The 22,687-nt window shown below is 47.7% G+C and overlaps 1 protein-coding gene across 1 annotated transcript in view; it reads left to right on the top strand.

Annotated features, from left to right (window-relative positions):
• Dnah11 (dynein axonemal heavy chain 11) overlaps window positions 1-22,687 on the top strand; it is a 266,833-nt gene that overhangs the window by 73,940 nt on the left and 170,206 nt on the right. Inside the window, exons 31-35 of the mRNA XM_060388295.1 lie at window positions 11,936-12,067; window positions 14,104-14,264; window positions 15,508-15,664; window positions 16,051-16,196; window positions 19,036-19,152. Coding sequence (XP_060244278.1) covers window positions 11,936-12,067; window positions 14,104-14,264; window positions 15,508-15,664; window positions 16,051-16,196; window positions 19,036-19,152 — 713 coding nt within the window. The remainder of the gene's footprint in view (window positions 1-11,935; window positions 12,068-14,103; window positions 14,265-15,507; window positions 15,665-16,050; window positions 16,197-19,035; window positions 19,153-22,687) is intronic.

The raw sequence follows: 22,687 nt of genomic DNA, 5'->3' as shown, positions 1-22,687 counted from the left end.
GTAGGGCAAATGCTCTGTGTGTGTCCATCTGTGAGTACATGTGAGTGCATGGTGGGCGCGTGTGTGCTCATGTGCCAGTGTGAGTTTGTGTGTTTCCTACTATTTTTTTGTCAAGAGCTGTAGAATCTGGATTGTCTCTGGTTGATAACTCACCATGGGTTTCCTGTTTTACCGGTAGGTGTGATTTGAGACTTTGGTTTGTTATGTGGGACTTTTTCCTTCCTGGAGCCACACAGTTCTTTAGAAGGGCAGGTGGAGGTGTTTACCAGCCCTCTTGGGCTGTGGAACACTGAAGGTCATGCTGCTCAGGTCCTATCTGACCTTGCATACACAGCATGGCGCCCACCATCTGCATGGGATGTTTCTGCTCCTGTGTGGTGACTGGAACCCCAGCCTGCAGGAGGCTGCTGTGGTGTCAGCAACTGAGACACGTGCTGCCCTTCCCTTCAGCATCACTCTGTGTCACGAGGGTGGCAGTCTCCCTCCCCTTCCCCCTTTCTTTCTCCTCCCCAGCTCTCTCCCCTCCCTCCCCTGTTCTCTCCTCTCCCTCCCCTGTTCTCTCCCCTCCCTCCCCTGTTCTCTCCTCTCCCTCCCCTCCCTCCCCTGTTCTCTCCCCTCCCTCCCCTGCTCTCTCCCCTCCCTCCCCAGCTCTCTCCCCTCCCTCCCCAGCTCTCTCCCCTCCCTCCCCTGCTCTCTCCTCTTCCACTGCTCTCTCCTCTCCCTCCCTCTTCCCACATCTTCTCTTCTGTTCTCATTATTAACAGGGCAGTAACTGCCCTTGTATGTTTACACTCCACATACTCCGTTTCTTAGATAGACAGCTAGAAGTAAGTGTTCAGACCAGATCACTCAAAAGACAAGTTTATCCCTCAATATTGATGCCAGGAAGTGTTGTCTGCCTCCCTCAACAAGGTTGTTTCAAAAGACTCCAGCAGCACCATTCAGCCAGGTAATGACTCTAGTTTTCTTCTCTTTTAAGGTTTTTATAAGGTTTTCCGTGTTTTCAAGACTTGTTACATACACAGATGCACATACCTATATGAGATATTATGAGATACATGAGGTATACACACATATTTATATGAGGTATATGTGAGATACATGAGGTATACACACAAATCTATACGAGGTATTATGAGATACATGAGGTATACACTTGTGGCATGTATAGATGCACACATATATGAGGTATGTATGATAAGAACAGAGAAGATGGCTTATGAAGACTTAAAAGCTTCTATTAGTGTGAGGGAGAAAGGGGAGCATGAGTGAGCACATGAGGTCAGAGCACAGCTGGGGTCCTTTCCTTACACCTTGCTGGGCCAGGATCGCTCTTATTTCATGCTGCAGCTAGCTGCTCTGCAAGCTTCTGGGAAAGGTCCCATCTCTGCACAGAAATACTGCATCATGGACGCAAACCACTGCATCACAAAACCACTGCATCACGGATGCAAAGCACTGCATCACAAAACCACTGCATCACGGATGCAAAGCACTGCATCACAAAACCACTGCATTATGGATGCAAATCACTGCATCACCAACACAAGCCACTCCATTATAAAACCACTGCATCACAAAACCACTGCATCACAGATGCAGACCCCTGCATCACAAAACCACTGCATCATGGATGTAAACCACTGTATCACAAAACCACTACATCACAGACACAAACCACTGCATCACAGACACAAACCAGTACATTACAGACACAAACCACTGCATCACAGATGGAAACCACTGCATTACCAACACAAGCCACTGAATCACGGATGCAAATGACTACATCACGGACACAAGCCGCTGCATCACGGATGCAGCCCGCTGCTTGTGGCTTTATTTTACATGAGTTCCTAGGATTATCAGGCTTGCACTGTGCTCCCTTTTACCCCAGGAGCCCCTTTACCAGCTTGTGACAAAAGCTTTTATGGAATCCTTCGGCACCCTCTGGAGTGTTTGGCAGACCAGCCACATGTGTGCCCTTAGCAGCGTTCAGATCTGCAGCTGGTACTAACATGGATACAGGAAAAGCTAAAGCTTGCACGCTGCTAACGCTGTGCTTAGGGTCATGAGAAGTGTGTGCATTTCTCTTAAAGCCCTTTTGACAATCTTTTAAAGAGACTGCAGAGACAGCTCACCCAGTGGGAAGGAAGGAATGCTGCTGCACAGCTTGAGAGCCGGAGGGCAAGACTCTGACACAGAAAAGCCGAGCACAGCTGCATCTGCCTAAGCCACAGAACTGTGGGCACAGAGGCAGGAGGATGCCTGAGCTTGCTGGCTGCCAGCAAGAGACCCTGTTCCAAGGAATAAGATGGAGACTCTAGAGCAGGACATTTGCTGTCTTCCTGTGCTGTCCGCGTGTGTACTTGGCACGCTCATTCATATGCATATCTGTGCATGTGCACTGTGGATGTACGGCCTGCTGGGATTGATTTTTAACTAACGTTATTCTCATAATAATGGGAGAAGCTTTTAAGATGAACTTCGGAGCTTTAAAAAAGCTTAGCTTTAAAACTGGAGATCACAGTTGGCATCTACAGATGATTTGCCCACAAATCACTGTTTTTCCTGTTGCTGCTTGCAAATCAATGAGATAAACAAACTCAGATCATTGCTTCAAATTCTGTTTCTTTCCTGGAGACCTACCATCATCGCATGTGCCATGACATTAGACACACACACATATTCACACACACTCATTTGCACACTTACACAGACAGATAAGCAGACACACATGTGCGCTTCTCTGCCTTGTCAGAATCTTTTGGATAAGAAATCAAATAGATTTGATTCCTTAGATTTGAAAGGTCCTTGCAAGTTGTTTGTTTCGTTGTAGTTGGCAGGGTTGCCCTGTGAGAAAGATCCTTGTTGTTAGATTTGAAAGTGTTTGTTTCGTTGTTGTAGTTGGCAGGGTTGACCAGTGAGAAAGCTTCCTTTGTTCGTATCACTGACTGTGTAGAGAAGCATCAACAAGTGGGTAGGAGCACTTTACACTTGGAAAATAAACCTCCTGTGCTGTGCTTGGCCTTCCTTCACCAAGAGAAGTGTGGCTAAAATCACGATGAGAAACTTTTTATTCCATAGTTGTATTCCATTATGTCACTATGTATCTTTATCTTTCTAGTAACTGGTATTTGCATTTCTAACTTGAAGCTTCAAGTGCTTCCATGTTCTTTTGCAAAAGCACTTTTGGTTTTTTGTGGACATATATTTTCTTTTCTCCTGGCTTCACAAAAGCAAACTGTCCTGCTAGTGAAGGTGTGTAGTTACACATCAAAGCTGCTGAGAGAGTCCCTCACTGCCGTGCTACCCTCAGTGACGCACAGAACCTCCCTCCACTTCCCCATGTTCCTCTTGCTCGTCTCCGAACTGCAGCTGTCCCTGGGCCATCAGTAAATATCTCAGCGCATCTTGAACCTGACTCTCTACCATCCGAACACACTGGACAATGGCTTCATGTTAATTAGTGTTCTGTCTTAGTTGTGTCTCACTCAATGTTTTAAACATTTGGGTGGCTTGCCCTTTTCCTATTAATCCCAAAAGTTATTTACTTGGGACATAAATCTTTTGCCAGAAAATGAATAAATTACACATTTTCTTCTGCCACCAGCTACATTAATAACCTCATAAATTGCATCTTTTAATGGGAATTGTTATGAATAGAATCTTGCAACTTTTTAATGTAACATACCACATTTTTCTCACATGGTAGTAGTGCCTTTTGTGTCACAGATAAATTCTTGTTCACCTAAAAGTCATCAGTGTGTTTAGTTCTGTCGAGATGTGTGATGGTTCTCAGGGTCTTGTTTAGAACTATGGTTCACTCATCTTCTTGTTTCTACTGAATTAATTTCCCACTTTGATCCAAAGGAAGTCAATTCTGTGTGTGTGTGTGTGTGTGTGTGAGTGAGAGAGAGAGAGAGAGAGAGACAGACAGAGAGACAGAGAAAGATTTTCACATTTTTCTGTCTCTATGACATACCTACAGTCCTAATTACTATAACATTAGAATAAGCCTTGAAGGCAAGTTTCATATCTGTTTGGTTACCCCCCCAATTGTTTAGACTTTTCTAAAATTTTAAAATAAAATTTTATTACCACGGTGTACATCGTTAGAGGAATGTTTTTAGTCTGATTCACCTTTTTCCTGGAGGACCGTGGTCGATGGAAAGGTCCTACAATGTTCCCATAGTGGTTCTTAGGAGCACCTCTCTCTTAGGAGCACCTCTCTCCCGCAGGCGGACCATCTTTGCTTCCTCTCTGCAGTCTCACAGCTTGTTACATTGTAGACTTGCGCTTTTCTTACTAGATTTATTTTGTGATATTTTGATCGTATTTTGTATACTAATACATTTTTAAATGTTAACTTCAGTGTATATGGCTAATCATAGAAAGACATTGAATGCTGTTTAGCTCCTTTAAGTCTGTAGATTTTACTATGTTTATCCTATATTATATGTCTAATATCCACTTATGAGTGCATATATACCATGTATGTCTTTCTGCTTCTGGGATACCTCACTCAGGAAGAGGATCCAGCCAGTCCTGATGGAACCTGATAGGCTAGGATCAGTTGGAGGGGAGGAGGACCTTGCCTGTCACTGGACTAGGGGAGGGACATGGGAGGAGAAGAGGGAGAGAGGGTAGGACTGGGAGGAGATGAGGGGAGAGAGCTACAACTGGGATACAAAGTGAATAAATTGTAAATAATAATAATATGTCTGCATAAATAAGTAAATATTGTAAAGATTTTTTAAAAAAGAAATACATTGAAAAAATAGTTCCTTTGCATTGAAGGTGTTTTCAAAATTTGCTTTGTATGTTTAGTACTTTGTGCTTTTTGAAGTATGGATTGTGCAGTGTTTGCCGTGGACATGAACATGTCAGCAGGGAGCAGTGACAGCTTTACATCTTCCGTCCTCTACTTGCTCTTCCTTTCCTTTCCTTGAGCGATTGCATTGGATAGAGCCACTAGTGCGATGCTGAAGGACGGAGACGTCCTTGATTTAGGAAAATACAAGGAAGCACAGCATAATGTGTCACTGTTAAGTATGCACTAATTTTAGTTTTGAAGATGTTCTTTGTCATGAGGCTTTTTCTGGGGAGATGTGAACAGTGCCAAGCCACCGCAGGTCGGACACTGAAGACAAATCGAAGAAACAATTCCAGCCGAGCCAGCTTGTGAGCCACTCTTTGCTGGGCTTACACAGTGTGAAAACTAGCCAGGGACACTCTCTGCTCAGATCGGGACTGACTTCTTTATATCCTGCTGCTCAAATGTGAGGTGTCTTCAGCGAAAGGCTCTAATTATGCAGCCACAGGCAACAGCAATAGTGTGGATTGTTTCTGAGGCCTCTGGGGCCTCCCTGAACAAGAGCTCCTAGGGAGGCATCCCAGGCCTTGTACTGCGAGTATCGTTTATTAACCCGAGCCTTCTGGTAATGGCTTTGTCCACCTATGCACGTAATTGTATTCAAACACTTCTTTTTTACAGTCGTATTCTGGAATTAGTTTACTGACTAATGAATTTCCATACTTCCTTAGTTTCAGTTGCTAGCACCTCCTCACCTCCATCTCTCAGCTCCCAGCTCCACTTAATCTTTTATCATTAATATTCTTCTCTCTTCTGTATTTTCACACCTTCTGCTCTCCTTCATCTTATAAGGTAAAGGTGGAATGTTCGGTGGAAAGCTCTCAAGTGGCTGTAGCCCCCTTTCATTGAGCTATTTCTTTTCCTATAATATTTTTGCCAGCTGTGGAACTCGGGATCTGCTGGAAAGGATTGGAAAGTAATCATCTATTTTGTGAGCAAGGTTTTTGCAAGATGTCACCATCAAAACTGCTGAGGCCTGGAGTTTCCTCTGGATGACGTTTTTATAACAAATGTAGTTTATATGTGTATGGCACCTGGGGATATTTTGATGGTTTTAGAGTTTGTGTTTTACAAAGACTTTAGCCGTTTCCTCTGAGCGAGGGGCTGGCAGCCAGAGCCACCACATGGCAGAAGAGCCCATTGGTGCCTGTTGTCAGTGGCTGCTTTTGTGCCACTGTGTCAAAGTACAGTGGTTTTGATCATGTGATATATAAAACCTGAAAATAATTGCTGTCTGAGTCTTCCCAGGAAAGCTTGATCCTTGGTCCAGGCTCTAAAGTTGGTTGAATGTTGGCTATGTGGTCTCCAGACTGTCCACAGCACATGCAGAAGGCCTGCCTGCCGAACTTCCTTCTTGCTGTTGTTAACGTGTGTTTCTCTCCTCATTAGGCGTCCCAGGTATTTGCCAATTTTATTTCTGTTTCCCAGAAGTGAACCTTTGATACTATTATTTTTGTTGTTATTTGCTTTATGGTCCACTGACTTCCTTATTTTTATTGTTTCCTTTTGTCATTTGAGTTTGGTTTGTTCCATTTTCAAGTTTCCTAAGGTAAGACCTTCAATCATTGCATTTTATTTTCTTGTGTGGCATACACAAGAGAAGGAATCTATCTTCCACTGTGCACACCAGAACTTTCGTTCCATTCGTTCATATAGGATGACAAGGAGTCACTGTCCCCAAGCTTACCTGCAGGTAGCGAAGTAGGATGTGCATGAAACACCCTCAGAGCACACAGAGCAGGGCCTGGCCGAACTCAGGGTTTGGAAAGGCATTTTGGAGGAGAGACCACTCACGCTGAGACCTTAGGAATGAGGAGTTGTGCTGTAGTGAAGGGAGAGCGGACGGGACCTCCAGGAGAGGAGAGTCCAGCATAGATGAGGCAGCTGTGGAAGCTGGCAGTGGCTTTGGACGTGGAGGACACCGGCGGCCAGGCCTGAAAGGGTGACCTCACCGTGGGTGGTCTGGGCGCCCTGCCACAGTAACTCCTCCTGTGGAAGGAGCTGGGCCAGAGGAGCAATGCAGCGAAGGTGTCATCCTCAGAAGTGGTGATAGCATCGCAGTGGGGGCATGACCAAAGAGGCAGGGTCCAGGCCACAGTGGCACAGCAGAGACACAGGCAGGGCAGCAGGATGGGAGATGGAAGGTGAAGGGTGCAGGAACTTTGTCGGTGAAGATGGAGTTCACACAGTCATAACCACAAGGGAGGGCGTGGAACGAGGGAGGGCGTGGAATGAGGGAGGGCATGGAGGGGCAAGGCTTCCCAGCACCTCCGGCACAGCGGCCCTGTGGCAGGATGTCATGGAGAATGGAGCACAGGCAGTGGCTTCTGTTGGCGGAAGGGGGGCACCACAGTCTGCACACGCTGTCCCAGGAAAAGATGTGCCGTGTCGGCGGGTGACAGGACAGTGGGGTGCTGTCATTCGTCCTCTCACTTCATCGAGTGCCTGTTTCCTGAGCCTGTGCGTTGTGCCAGCCACCCTGCTGGGGGGGGGAAGGGTGGCCCATAGGAAGACATGTGGGTCCGGAGCCTTTGGAGCTCATGGCAAAGAGAGGCAAGAGAGCACCGATAAGTAGCTAGTAAGATCCGTGCAAGGTCCGTAAGATGGAGTCTGAGATGTTGGCCAGGGAAGGCCCAGATGGTGTGGCAGGAGAGCCAGCCTCAGAAGGCCAGCCAAGCTCAGGGTCCCAGGAAGGGGGCGTTGACATAGACAGCCAGCTGGAGCGGCCACCCCCGAGCACAGCGCCGTGTGCAGAGCAGAGTGCAGAGGGGAGGAGGGGCCTGGGAGGCCCTGTGCTCTGCACACATGGTGGCCTGGACAGTCAGGATGCTATCTAGCGCCCAGTATCCATTTTCCCTTCTTGCGGTCTGCCTAGAGCCAGGATGCGTATGAAAACAGTCGGACACACACATGCGCACACACACACAAATGCATACAAACATACACAAACACACATGCACATACACACACACAAACATACACACATACATAAATATACATATGCACATACATAAACACATGTATGCATAGATAAACATGATAGACATGTACACAGAAACATAGATACATATACATACATATACATACCTGCACATATGTACTGCTTAGATAGCACACATGCACATACCACACATACAGTGTATGTGCGTATATATGTGTGTGTCTGTATTTTTAACTTTCAGTAAAGGTATCTGCACACAGCTGGCGGTGCTGCAATCCTGTTTCCCTCTGACTCACACTCCCTGACAGCTCAGGGGACAAAGTGCTGACTAAGCAGACAGTGTCCTTGCCTTTCGGGACACGGACACCTGGGAAGTGATGACTCCCAAACACGTCACACGTGAAAAACTGGCCACGTCTGCTCCCTCCCGGTGAAGTTGCAGGGCTGTTGTGTGGGAGTGAGTAGGTGACTGGGTGTTGTCAGCTCCGTCCTCTGACGTCCTGGAGGGTGTCGGGTTCCTGTGGGCCGAGTCTCACTTCCTGTGATGGGTGTGATGGACGCGTTTTCATGTCACAAGCTGGTGAATTTGTGTCCACACAGGTGTCTGGCTCCTGTTTAAGTCAGAATACCTGGGTTTTAAACTTTGTTTGTTTCACTTGTTTATAGGAAGTGCAGTATTGGGTCCTAACTCCTTAGCAGATACACGGTTTCCAAGCATTGTCTCTCAGTCCACATGGTGCCTTTTTGTTTTCTTTATTGTTTCCTATGTTGTACAGACGTTTTCCTTTGCTGTGGCCCCACTTCCTTTCCTGTTGCCGGTGGCTGGTTTCAAATCCTAGAACTCGGTGTCAAGAGTAGTGTAGAGGCCCGTTCTCAGGCCTGCTCCGCGCGGAAGGCTTTACTCTGCTGTGCGCTGAGGTTAGGGAGGTGGGAAGGCCCAGCTTGATCGTGTTTGATTTTATGAAGAGGGGTCTTAGGTCGGCCAGGTTGGCCTTGAACTGGTTCCCGAGGCTGACCTTGAACTGGTCGGTTGCCCTGCCTCCCATGTACTGAGATCACAGACACACACGCACATCTGCCTCCGTGTCCCTGCTGAAGATGGCAGCCTTTCCCAAGCACATCTTTGTTTCTGTATGGAAAACTAGTTGGAAATTTCAGTTCTGTCCTGTTAGTTACTACAGGTTTGTGATATAATTTGAATTAGACATAATTCTTCCATCTTCTCTCCCTTTTTTCTTAAGATTGCTTTAGCTATTCAGGGTCATTTGAGATTTCATATACATTTTAAGTTTTCTTTTTCTTTCTGAAAAGTGCTATTGGGGTGTTGATATAGATTGCATTTAATATATAAATTTCTTTGAGTAGTTTGTTTTTTAAGAAATAAGAGTTATTTCAATCCGTGACTATGTGATATATTTACTTGTGTCTTTTTTAATTTTCTATTACTGATGCTTTGTAGTTCTCAGTATGTAGATCTTTCACTTTCTTAGCTATTTCTACTAAGAAAATAAAATTCTGATGAATTATTTACATTCTATTTTTTATTGCAGCTTTATTCACAATAGCCAAAATATATAAACAGCTTTATTTTGTTGATAGATGAAAAATATCATATATGCAAAGATAGAAAGAAAGAAAGAAAGAAAGAAAGAAAGAAAGAAAGAAAGAAAGAAAGAGAGAAACAGATACACATATGCAGATTGAATACTCTCCAACCTTTAAAAGGAAAATTGTGCCACTTACAACAGCATAGGTGAGTTTGAAGTATAGTACGTTCAGTGAAATGCAGGCACAGAAGCATACATATGTATGACCTCATGGCTGTGAAGACCCTTGAAAAGTCAAACACAGGCAGATAACGAGGAACAGGCAGAGCTACTGGTCAGAGTGTAAAGTCCTCTGTTTTTACGAATGAACAGCCTGAAGATCTTGCAAATAAGGAGAGCAAGTTGTCAGCTGCGGTAATCACGTCACAGCACACACGTCAGTACACATGTGTGTACTGTGGTGCACACACAACATGTAGTTTGTTATTTGTCAGTCTTTCTTCAGTCTCAGGGAGAAGCAATAGACTATGCTGTGTAGGCTGGCGAGCCAGCTCAGTGGGAAGATCCAGCTGTGTAGACTGAGCCAGCCCAGTGGGGAGAGGTCTAGCTGTGTAGACTGAGCCAGCTCAGTGGGGAGAGGCCCCGCTGTGTAGACTGAGCCAGTCCAGTGGGGAGAGGTCTAGCTGTGTAGACTGAGCCAGCTCAGTGGGGAGAGGCCCCGCTGTGTAGACTGAGCCAGCTCAATGGGGAGATCCAGCTGTGTAGACTGAGCCAGCTCAATGGGGAGAGGCCCCGCTGTGTAGACTGAGCCAGCTCAGTGGGGAGAGGTCCCACTGTGAGAACTGAGCCAGCTCAGTGGGGAGAGGCCCCGCTGTGTAGACTAAGCCAGCTCAGTGGGGAGAGGCCCCGCTGGCCACTCAAGCCGATACAGACTCTGGGGTCTAACTTAATGTTACGCTTGCCTTTTGTAATACTGAGAATTAGAAAAGTGCTGTGCCCTGCCCTGTGTCCCAGCCTCTTTCTGGCTTGAGGCAGCTGCTCAGGCTAGACTGGAGTCACTCTGTAGCCCAGGCTTTCCCGTGACTTCTGATCTTCCTCTCTGCCTGCTGCTTATCTGAGCTCATGGGCCTGGTCAGCACGTGTTTTTATTTTTCTGAGAAAGGAGGACTTCTGTTTGACCGCACCTGTCTCTGGAATTCGTCCCAGGAGGCTGGAGTTCCTCGGCCTTCTCAGTGGTAACCAGGCCATGTCAGGGGTGAGAGGCTACTCTCTGACGTCAGACTGTGAGACCAGAAGCCCTGCTCCCGGGACTGGCAATGCCGTGGATTTGCGAGACAGTTCCTTGTGGGAGGGTAGGCTGTCAGCAGACTCTTATTGTCTAGTTCATTGCCCCTAATGGTGTGGCCAGAAAGCCTGCTTTCTTTGGAGCAGGGGGTAGAGAATGGGGAGGGAGATTGTTATAAAAGCACATGCGTTGATAACGGGCTCAGGAAGCCTGTCTTGTATTTGTGTAAGTTGTGTAAGGCACCACCCTCCTTCCTTCTGCCTTCTTCCCGCAGCGCATGGCTGTTTTCACAGTCCAGCTGCCCAGCAACCTCGAGGCCATCCAGGGAGTTAGGCCTGTCGTGGGCCTCTCCACAGCTCCACAGGGAAGCTGGCTTAGCGGCCGGTCCAGCTCTGAGGGCCTCCACTGGCTTGTTGCTTGCTTCCTGCCAACACACTCGGGGTCCAGTGAGCTGTGGTGGGCACGGCTCTGCAGAGCTGAGGAGGGCAGTGGGTAATTAGCTACGCAGGATGTATGTCACTCAGCCAGGATTTGTGTTGTCCCTTTTGCTCAGAAGCATCAAGTGAGGAGGGTTGAGGAAGGCGGCCTTTTTGTAAAGAACCACACTGGCAAAAACAGACAGACAGACAGACACCATCTGAGAGACCGCCTTTCAGACCCTCCTGGACACGTAACTGTTATTTCTGATCTGGTTGTCACATGTGTGCAGGAACGGTCCCACAGCAGTGTGTGCAGGCAGGTCCCACCCTGCCACCTGTAGCATCGAGCTCTCTGCTCCACACAGCTCAGGGCACTGTCGCTCACGAAGAGAAGACAGATACCTGGAAAACATGGATCTAAGGGATCAGAGGGCCTGAGGGAGGCTGGTGATGCAAAGCTGTGAGCATTTTCCCATTGACTGTCACCAGAAACAGGAAAAATGAACACGCTAATTGGTAGGCCTTTCCTCTAGGAATAAAATAGTCCTTTAGCTCCCATACCTGTAAACGGCTGCTTTTATGGCGTCGATTTGCCAGTTCTGAATGAACGGGCTGGCTCCTTAGGATGCGTTCATCCGTGTGGGCAGAAAACCTGGTGTCAGTGTTGGAGCCACTGGTCCAGTCTTGTCTGCTGTGTGTCCTGGCTCGTCCTTTGAACAAGGGGGCAGCAATTTGTCTCTTGCTAGGGTTCTCTGCTCAGCTGAAAGAACAAATGTGAGGTGTTTCACCATTAAAGCGTGCTTTATGACTGTTGAGCGGTTAGTCCTGGGTCTGTAACCTTTGCTTCCGTTGTGTTTAAACTCCTAGGTCTCACAGCTGAGCACACTGGTTGCGCTTCTTCTGGGAGAGCTTTTGCCTGGGGACAGGCAGAAGATCATGACCATCTGTACCATTGATGTCCACGCCAGAGACGTGGTGGCCAGACTGATTGCTCAGAAGGCGAGTGTGTTGGCAAAGGCTGATTTGCCGTTGTTTTCTGAACGTGCTGTTCATTGTTGGGGGGCCCTGGGCAGTTCGCGGTTTCCCAGAGGTCTCCGTTTGTGGTGGGAGGTTGGGTGGGTTGGACTTGAGTCGCCCGAGCAGTGCCTGGTGGCTTGCTCGGTTAGGAGGGTGCACATTAAAGGGGAAGCTAGGACGAGGGGAAGAGCCTGGTGTGGGCAGCCTTGGCCTCTGGTCTCTGTGCACGCCCATCGGCCTGAGGCTCTTACACACTCACCGTGGGCTGCTCCAGCCATCTGCGGGCAGCGGGAGCTGGCTCAGTGGGCGACGTGCTGGCAGAGCTTAGGGACTGAGTTCAGATCCCAGACTTCACAGAAAGCAGGGAGTAGCTGCACATTCGCTGTGATCACAGGGTTCCTATGGCCAGAGGGAGGGGGACAACAGAATCATGGAAACTCTCATGTCAGCCTGGACACAACGGTGAGGAAAGTGTGTCTCAACCCGGAAGACAAGGGCACTGCTGAAGGCTGTCCTCTGACCTCTGCACTTGTGCAGTGGTGAGCATTGCCTGCACATACACACATACACACGAATACACTACACACACCAATGCCCACACCGCACACAGGTGTACTAACACACACACACGCACTCCCTCAGACACGACCCTCAGAGACACAAGTGAGAACCTCGTTTCTGTGTGGTGTTGACCCTTTTCCTCCTGAAGAAGTCGGTGTTGGTCGCAAGTCTGGACCTCCTGGACCACCACGCTCACAGATGACTCGTCTTTCTGGTTATGAGGTTATTTTCTAGTATTTCCACTAAATTGACTATTTTTTTAACCACCATGTGTCTCTTAGGGGCTGAAGTTTTCAAGAGAAAGGAAGGGTTCTTAGTCTTTCTTCCCCCAGTTGTCTTTTCTGCTGTTAGAAACCTGATCGTTTGGCTCCTAAGCAGCGTTGCTGGGAGGACACTACCCCAGCACCACCGCAGATCTTCTGATGGGGAAGGGGCACCAAAGAACGAGTCCCTCTCTCAAAGCAAAAGCAAAATATAAATATATAAAAATAAAACTCACACACACACAAATGAAAATCAGAACAAACAAGAAAGACCAGTAACGCACACACACACACACACACACACACACACACACGCATGCACACACAGGCACACACGCACGCACACACACAAGTCCTAAGACAAAATGAAAAGTGCACGGAAACTATGGAGTTGGTTTGTGTTGGAAAGAGAGAAGATGAGGGCCGAGTGGGCAGGAAGGTTGGTATGTGTGTGTCTCCGTCACTCTTCTGCTGGGAAGAGATGCCCATGACCACACTTCTGAAGAAAAAGCGTTAACTCACGGCTGGTTCACAGTGCAGACAACACGTTCTCCATTCTAAACCAGAGACACTTGCCTGTTCCTGACCCCCACAGAGTGAGTGTGTGCTCCTGATTCCCGCAGAGCACGAGTGTGCAGTGCGGTTTCTGCCTAGTCGTGGAAAACAATAGGCAAGAATTTGGGTGATGTAAAGTGATTTACACGGATCCCTAGAGCCTGCAAACCTTGGAAAAGACAGAAGGGTTTTTTTCAAACTAGAAAGGACTTAGAGTTGAATAACACAGGGAAGTGGAGCCTGTGAAGCCACCGTCGTGTAATCTGATAAAAGTGAACGTAGGTGAAAGCACACTTCATACTTCAGCGTGCAGAAATTATGGGTTATGTGCAACTGTAATACAGAAAATGGTTTTTGTTGGATGTCCGTGATAGGTGCATAAAGACACAACTGACTCCTGCTGATTCACAAAGCGTAAATGCATTTACCCGAGCAAACACGATAGTGTTTGGCGTAAAAGACAAAGCGAAGCCTTTCCTTGCACACATGTCTGGTTAGTGGGGCAGCTGGGATGTGCAGCTGTGTGAGAGGGTTCCCCTGGAGAACTTAGGAACGTGGGTGCCAGAAGTGCTGAGGTGAATGAGTTTGCTGCCTCGGCGCTATGGGGCCCGGCGTGTTACGATTGTGCAATGATCGTAGGTTGTGAGCCCGAATGCCTTTTCCTGGCTGTGTCAGCTTCGGCACGAGTGGGACGACTCCGGGAAGCACTGCGTGGTGAGGATCTGCGACGCCCACTTCCGGTACTTCTACGAGTACCTGGGCAACAGTCCACGGCTGGTGATCACGCCCCTCACTGACAGGTAACGACGCACTTCCCACGGGCGGGAAAGAACCCCAGTGCCCGAGGTTGCCTAGGTCAGTGGAAAAGGAGCCCAAAGGGGACGCCCTCAAGCTAGCGTCCTAGAAACCATTGATGCATGTGCCTCATTGGCTGGGGCTGGGACACCTGGCTCTTGCTACTGGGGAGTGTGGATACAGGGGACAGGTGTTTGGCCCACACTTGGAACACCTGACGTGACTTCTACAGAGAGGCCTCAGGTGCTCACCTACGGGAGTCTGTCCACTCCATTTGGTTGGGAGACGATCTTCAAGCCGCACCTGATGGAAGGCCATGGCCCGCTTCCTGCTGTGTCTGTTGGCAGGGCGCTCTGAACCCCTCAGAGCTCTGCCCTGTGACTGTCTCCATGCAGCCCTGCAGTAAGCCTCAAGATGCTGAGGTCAGAGGGCCTCAGGTTTTTGGTCCACAGCTAGATTTCAGTCCCTAGTCTCCCGGCTCTGGGCTTGCCTCTTCCCGTCACTGTCGGCACTAACACACAAATTGTGTGGAGACCCAAGTGACAGTCACCAGCCATCTGAGGCCATCTTTTGCCGTCTTTTACAGACACTAAGTTCTAGCCTTCGGATGAGACTTTTAGTCTCAGAACCTCTCACCTCTCCCTACCAAACAAGTACCTCGCTCTGAGTGTGTGCAACACATGCCAAATGAATCCCTAAAGTGCATCGGCCATAGTGTCCATCCAGGAGAGTGTGTGCAGCTGCATGCACTGTCGGCCTTGCAGTTGGTGTATAGTTTTGCACACGTGTGTGTGTGTGTGTGTGCGTGCGTGTGTGTGCACACGTGCATGCCCCAGCTCTTAGTGTATTTGTTACAGAGCAATTAAGTGCAGTCATGTTTAATTCTTCACCATCTAAGACCCCTTCCCCCTCTCTCCTGTATAAACAGTTTGAGGCATTGTCTGTCATTTTAATAGTATCTTCACCCAGAAGCATCAGAAATTCAAGGTGTTTGTATCCAAATGCACAGCTCTTAGGAAGTGAAACGGTGAGCAAATCTAACGGCACACTCTTCTGCTTGTTTTAAGTGGTCACCCCACGACGCTGGCCGTGATGGCTGTGAGCAAACCAGAAACGGGCTCTGGGGTTTGCTTCTGTCATGTCTGAGCCTTGACTTTACCACTTTTTTTTTCTTTTTTAAGAAAATCATTTGTCTCCAGCGTGTCATGAAGTGCAGGCTCGACCACAGTATTTGTGTTTTGTCTGAAGGTGCTACATCACCCTAACCCAGTCACTCCACCTGACCATGAGCGGCGCTCCCTCTGGCCCAGCCGGAACGGGGAAAACGGAGACCACCAAAGACCTCGGTCGAGCGCTGGGCATGATGGTCTACGTGTTCAACTGCTCGGAGCAGATGGACTACAGGGTGAGCCGCTGGCTGACGAGGTGTGAGGCGCGGCACCAGTCCCCGGGAAAGAGCCGTGGGCCTTGCCTGGCGTGCTCGGCGCCGGGAGGCCGTTCCCACTGTGAAGTTTCCAGGTTCTGCTGTATTTCCATCCTCACAGTAGTGCAGGCCGCAGCCCAAGTCTAAACACGCAATTCATGTGTGTCACAGGAGCATGTACCGTGGCTTTAAGGTGGCCTTACGCAGGAGGTCTACTGATTTGGTGTGTGAAGCAGAATTTCACGTGGAAATGTTTCCACTTGTGAAGTCATGCTGGTTCCAGATGCCCGGTGCCGGAACACTTGTGTGTTACAGTGGGGCTGTCTAGCGTGTAAGTGCCCCTCTCTGACCACGCCACTTCCGTGCAGTCCCTGGGGAACATCTATAAAGGACTCGTGCAGACCGGAGCCTGGGGCTGCTTTGATGAGTTCAACCGCATCGCTGTGGAGGTTCTGTCCGTGGTAGCCGTGCAGGTGAAGGTGATCCATGATGCCATCAGAGCCGGCAAGAGGAGGTGGGCCCATGGCCGCTGGCTGCCTTCCCTCCCTCCCTCCCTCCTTCCTTCCTTCCCTCCTCCTTTCTTCCTTCCCTTCTTCCTACCCTCCTTTCCTCTTTCCTTCCCTTCCTTCTTACCCTCCTTCCCTTCCTCCTTCCTTCCCTCCTTTCCTTCTTCTTTTCCTCCCTCCCCTTCCTTCCTTTCCTTCCTTCCTTCCCTCCTTTCCTTCCTTTCTCCCTCCCTCCCTTCTTCCCTCCCTTCTTTCCTCCCTTCCATCCTTCCTTCCTTCTTTCATTTTTTCTTTCCCCCTCAGACAATTAGAAGATAAGCTCACCTTCTCAGTCCGTATTTTGTTACTTCTCTCTGTCACATTAGCTGGATAAAATAATCTGGGATTGTAACATTGACTAACCCATTTTCACTGGTAGTATTTGTGTGTAGGTGGGTGAGGAGCATCAGGATTTTATTTTATTTTATTTTATTGGCTTCCTGTTTGCTTCACCCAAGGTGTGGAGCGTCTCCCCTCACACTGTTCTCTTACCTCACACTCTTCCTTTCCAGATTTCCTCTCAACTGGAAAGGGGGGCCTCCCTTCCACAGGAGCCTCATGTTGACTGATGGGAAGGATTCAGACAGGGTTTTAGGATGCAGTGGGCTCATGTCACTGCAGCTATGAATTCTAAAGTTATCTTTATAGCCTGAGCTGTCAGTGCTTACAGGCCTCTCCTCTCTGTCTACTTCTCCCTTTACAGCTTCACCCTGCACTGACAATCTCAGGCGAGCATCTTTTACACTTTTGGAAATAGCTGGGTAAGGCACCTCCCCGCCTCTGGCTTCAATACACCGAATCAGCCCCTGTCTTTCCGTCAGGCTGCCTGGCTGGGCCCGTGCCAGTGAGACCTTCATGTCCTTCCCGCAACTGGGGACAAAGCCTTCCCAGCTGTATCTGCAGTGTAAACTCCTTTGTCCAGTGGTGCCCTGTTCCAAAAGCAAAACGCAGGCAGCACCTGGAGTTCGCTGTCTGAAACTTGACCGGAAGCATGGCACAACACCTGAGTCCATTTCTCTCTAGCCCCCTCAGGAACACGGCTGCACCAGGCCAGCCAGTTCTGGCTCACTCAGTTCTCTCACTTTTAGGGCACTTTGCTCAGCCCTGCTCGGGACACTGCCTGTCTGCTCACTGGTAAAGGCTCTCCAGCCCACACAGTCTACAAGTCTCCAGATGTCCGAGAAGCTTTTACACCTTTTAGACAACCTCTCAGTCTACACTACAGGGTCCTGAGACCTAGCTTCCCACACCCCTGCTGCCTTACCCACCCCACCTGCTCTGTTACAGAGGTTGAAGTTTTTCCTGTTGGATCCCCTGCCATATTTGGCCTTTAGTCAGAATCCCATTATCTAAGGGAACCAAGAAGTCATCAAGGCTGTCCTTTGTCATGTAGATTTATGATGGAACCTCCGCCTGCTCAGCTGAGCCCTGTCTCTTCTTCCTTAAGCTAGTTCATGAACAGGCTGCAGGGCTCCTTCATGATCTCATGAGTGGATTAACTTCCGCTTACCCTGCAGCACCTGAACCATAGATCTAAGTAAGCTTGCTTACCCTGCCAGCAAAGCCACGCATTGTGCTGGTTCCACCGATCGAGGCTCCTCCCTTTGAATGCAGGCCACTTCTCTTGACTGGAGGCCCCTCCCTTTACTGCAGGCTCCTCCCTTTGACTATAGGTCCCTCCCCCTGACTGCAGGCTCCTCTCTTTGACAGAGGCTCCTCCCCTTGAGTAGAGGCTCCTCCTCCTGAGTGCAGGCCCCTCCCATGACCGCAGGCCCCTCCCTTTGACCGAGGCTCCTGGCATTGCTTGAAGAGGTACCCAGAGACCGTGGCTACACCCACCCGTCCTCTGTGAAGGCCCACCCAGGCATGCCCGCCTTCCTGATTTCTCTATTTTAACCTGGACCAGTTAGAAAGTCACCTGCTGTTAGCTGCCTGGCATCTAAATCCACAGGAAGTCCTGTCTGTCCCCGTTCTCCCTCCCCTGAGACACCCCTCCAGTCTTCCCCTTCCTCTGGAGATCTTGCTGAGGCCCACATTTTGTCTGTCTGTCTGCAGGAAAGCTCATTGCACTCACATCTTTGCTGGCTACCATTTCATTGCCCTGGTCACCAACAGTCTAACTGGGCCCTCATAATTTCCCTCTGAAAACTGCTGTTTCTCCCCAGCTTTGGCGTGATAATGGTATCAACAGTCATAGCTAATGTCGGCTGAGAATTCCCTGGGTCCCGGGTGCTATGCTGTTAGTCATTCATGTTCTTTCATGTCCTCACCTGTAGGTGAGCTCATTCTCCTCTTTTATTGGGTGAGGAAACTGGAACAAGAAAGGATAACTGCACGCCTGATGTGCAGTGTAGATGGCTCTGAACTGAGTCCAGCAGAGCCGGCTGACCTAACCACCAGGCTGTCCTGCCTTGCAGAGATGCGCAGTACAGGTTCACTTAGTAAGCGGGAGGGTGGGTGAGTGAGCACATAGCTCGACTGTGAGCGTGGACGGACGCTCTCTTGTGCAGCGCTTCAGTCAAGGCCCTGACAGAAATCCGTTAAATGTTGAGTAGCTAAGCAGTCAAGTCTTCATGTCTCCAGTTTAGGCTGTGGGAAACTTCCTATACTGTGATTCTGGGGGGCAGGGAGGGTGTTCCTAATAAGTGTGCCCCAAACATTTGAAATGTGTGCCTGAAGCTGAAGGGAAATTACCCAGGACAAACAGCCTCCCAACACACATTTGCATTTTGCAGTGGCTTGCATTTGTCAATGTGCAGTTGTGTTCCGCGAACACATTTAATTCCATCAACATTCTCTTTATGGTAGATTTGTATTTCTTGGAGAGACTATCCCGCTGAAGCCGTCGGTTGGAATATTTATTACTATGAACCCAGGATATGCTGGTCGAACTGAATTGCCAGAAAACCTCAAAGCTCTGTTCAGGCAAGTGCGTGCCTCGCAGCTCATGTCTGGTGAGCTGTCGCCACCTAATGTCGGGCTGCTCTGACAGTGCGCTTCCTTTCACTGGGGAGTCCGATTTCCTGGGGAAACTTACCTCTTTGAGATCCCTTTATAGAGACAGTCTTCTCCCTGATGAACTCACCCGTGTGTGTTAAACCAGCGCTCAAATCAGTGTGTAAAAGTTATGTAGTAATCCCAAGTATTTAATCCTAGCTTTTCCTTTAAGATGTTTTATTGTAAACAATTTCTACAGGTTATGAAATATTGGGCAAATACTGAAATGTATGAAGAGAAGTTATCTGCCAATTGGACATGATTGCTATAGTTTTTCTGTCCTCTTCTGTAATTTATATTTTATACACTAGGCATAATTTTATTTAGTTTTGTCCTTACAGTATCTTGACAAACATATCTTATCATACCATTGAAATTTCTTTGGAAATATCATTTTACATAACTCTGAAATCATCCCTATTCTGGCTCTTCTACATTGTCCTGATCATCTTGTTTGGTGTGCAGGCTTGTTTTTTTGTTTGTTTGTTTGTTTGTTGTTTTTTAATGATACTTAAGTACCAAGGTATAAATATTTATTCTTATTCAAGTTATTTTTGTTTCTAGCTATTATCCCAGGATAGATTCTTTGTGTGTGTGTATGTGTGTGTGTATGTGCCTGTGTGCTCACGCGCGTGTGTGCATGCATGCATATGCAGGCCAGGGGTTGACGATGAGTGTCTTCCTCAAACACTCCCCACCTTGTTTTTGAGGCAAGGTCTCTCCCTGACATGGAGAAGCTGCAGAGCTCCTCCTGCCTCCACCTCTCACACACTAGACTAGGACTGCATGTGTATGCCACACAGCTCGCTTTTACATGGGTGGTGAGATGGAATCCAGGCCTCAGCTTGTGTGCAAACACTTTCATACCTGTTTCCCCAGCCCAGAGTAGATTCTTGGATGTAAAGTTAGTGGGTGGTGATCACAATCCATTGCTGACACACTTTCTACAAATACCCAGCCAACTCATACGCTAACAGCGGCCTGTGTAGGAGGACCTGCAGACGTGTCTCCATGACCCGTTATGCCGTGACATCTTTTCTGTTACTTCATTCTGGTGGGACCTGGTGCACTGCACGCTTTCATTTAAGTGAGCCACCAGGAAAGCAATCCCTCTGTCCCACAGGACTCTGCGACTAAGGATCGCACTGTCCTCCCTGACTTCTTAAGCTGTGGCCCACGGTGCTCTGGGGCTTCAAGCAGCTAAATGTGGAGTCATGGAAAATTTAGCCACAGCAAAAAGTTTCTGAATGTGTAAGGTCAAAACTTAACTTGGAATCCAGTGTGTGAGGAATTGGAGTTGCAATCCTTGTAGACTTCTGTGCAGTCTTGGTTTTGAACATGTAACACGCCCACCTCTGCCATCACAGGATGCGACAATGCGCCACGCTGCCTGGTGCGCCATGGCTTAGCTGCAGCACTGTTCTATGTCTGCACTGCAGCGCCTAACTGTGGACGCGTGGCTTAAGTAGAGAGCAGGGAGGCTCCCCTGCCGCTCTTCCTCAACATCTGCAGAAGCTCCACACTGTGTTTGAGTTTGGATCTGGGGGCTTACCAGCTGTCCAGGAACTTGTCCCAGGACAGAGAGACCTGTTAAAAGGAGGGCGGGGAATGGCGCCGAAGGTGACTTTTTTGGCCTCCGCACACCTTGACATAGGTTCCACACACGTGTGTATTCACATGCACACAAACACACACATGCACACAGCCTTTCAATGAGTTTTGGTTCAGGATTAAAACAGAATTTGCAACAGTTTCTGAGGTGACTCTGAACACATGTTTGCCATTGTTAAGCTGTCAAAGCAGCATCTCAGTATTGATGGTTATACAATCAAAGTATCGATCAGCTCTGCAGGAGGACATAGCCAGGATGTATTTCTTTGTGTAAAACTAAGTTCATATATCTTACCAGTATGTAAATCAGCTTTTAGCTTTAATAAGTCATTCTAGGAATACCAAGGAATTGCTTTAACGTTGGTTTCCTTGTTACTTACCATCAGTGACTGTTTGTATACCTGGTCTATGCACCTGGAGCCTAGGATCATGGATAATTCTCTAGGGCAAAGGGGGCATCTTGGTGTACTGAGCCCGCCGATCCTTCGCACTCTCTGGCATCATTGCCTGAACAGTGTCTTCTGACTTTGGTCCATGCTTATGGGCTGATCAGGAGTTTGTATTCTACGGTACAGACATGTTACTCGCTATTTATCGCTTCACCACGGGTGTGCGTTTGCAGTGAGTCCAGTCTGGACCCTCTATGAATAAGGCTGCGATGAAGGTGTGTGAAAGTCTTTGCACATTTTCATCTCTTCTAGGTGTGTATCTAAGACTGGGCATAGCAAATACATTTTAACTTTTAAAAGAATGTGCAGTATTGCAAAGGCCACTGGACTCCTTTTTCACTCTCACCATTACTGACTGAGAAATCCTTTGTTTTATGTTCTTGTCAAAATCCAACATTGTTAGCTGACATTATGATATTATGGCAAGTTTTACTGATGTAATTGATCCATTGTAGTGTGTCAGCATGAGTTTATATTGTGTTTCCACGAAGGCTCCCAGTCTTCAGTGCTTTTTTCATGGTTTAGTGGTCTTCCCCATTGTGTGTGCGTGTATGTTATTAGATAACATTCAGAAGAAAGTTTTTCTCTTATTTTGTGGCTTGCCTTTTTGCACTTTTGATGATGCCCATCACAAGTAAAGCTTTCAAATATCATGAATTATAATTTATCAGTTGTCTTGTTTGTTTTTATTCTGGTTAAGGAAGCTTACTTAGCCAAAGCTTGGAAATATTTTAACTGTGTCTTCTTCAACAGATTTTGTTGTTTTACAGCTTCTTAACTGTCCTCTGTTATTTTGTTGATTTACTGACCTATATCAGTTGTCTTTCTGATGATAAGTAAGCCCTTTAATCTCATGCTCTCCAGATAACCCTCATTTACTCAGGAGGCATTGTTTTTTACATGTTTTGCTGAATTTAACATGCTGTAATTTTGTTAGAGCTTTTTAAAGATTTGCAATACAGAAAATTTTGGTCTCTAGTGTCGCCTTCATAATCTTTGATTTTTGGTAATGCTGACATCATGACATCCACTGTTGAGTGTTCTGTTTTCATGGGGGTGGTATCATTTGTTGCTAAGTATAGAATAAATCACAGAAACCATCTGGACCAAGATTTTTCTTCATGGTAATCTTTTTGTTACTGAATTTCTTTAATAGATGTGAAGTTATTGAGATTTTCTTTCCCTTTGGCTTAGTTTTGATGATCTACAACTTTTATGAAGTTTGTCCTGTTGCCTGGATTATAAGTGTTTACTATGCATTTGCCCATTGCATTATCTATCTGTAAGGATGCTATGAATTGTACATGGTAGCAATAATCTGTGTTGTCCAACTTCCTCTTGTTCCCTGAAGATAATCTAATGGCTTACCAGTTGATTTTTAGGAGGTCTGAGGACTGTCTGTG

Source organism: Meriones unguiculatus, chromosome 7 (assembly GCF_030254825.1).
Source record: "Meriones unguiculatus strain TT.TT164.6M chromosome 7, Bangor_MerUng_6.1, whole genome shotgun sequence".
NCBI classification, from domain to species: domain Eukaryota; kingdom Metazoa; phylum Chordata; class Mammalia; order Rodentia; family Muridae; genus Meriones; species Meriones unguiculatus.
This window is presented reverse-complemented; position numbering and strand designations above follow the sequence as displayed.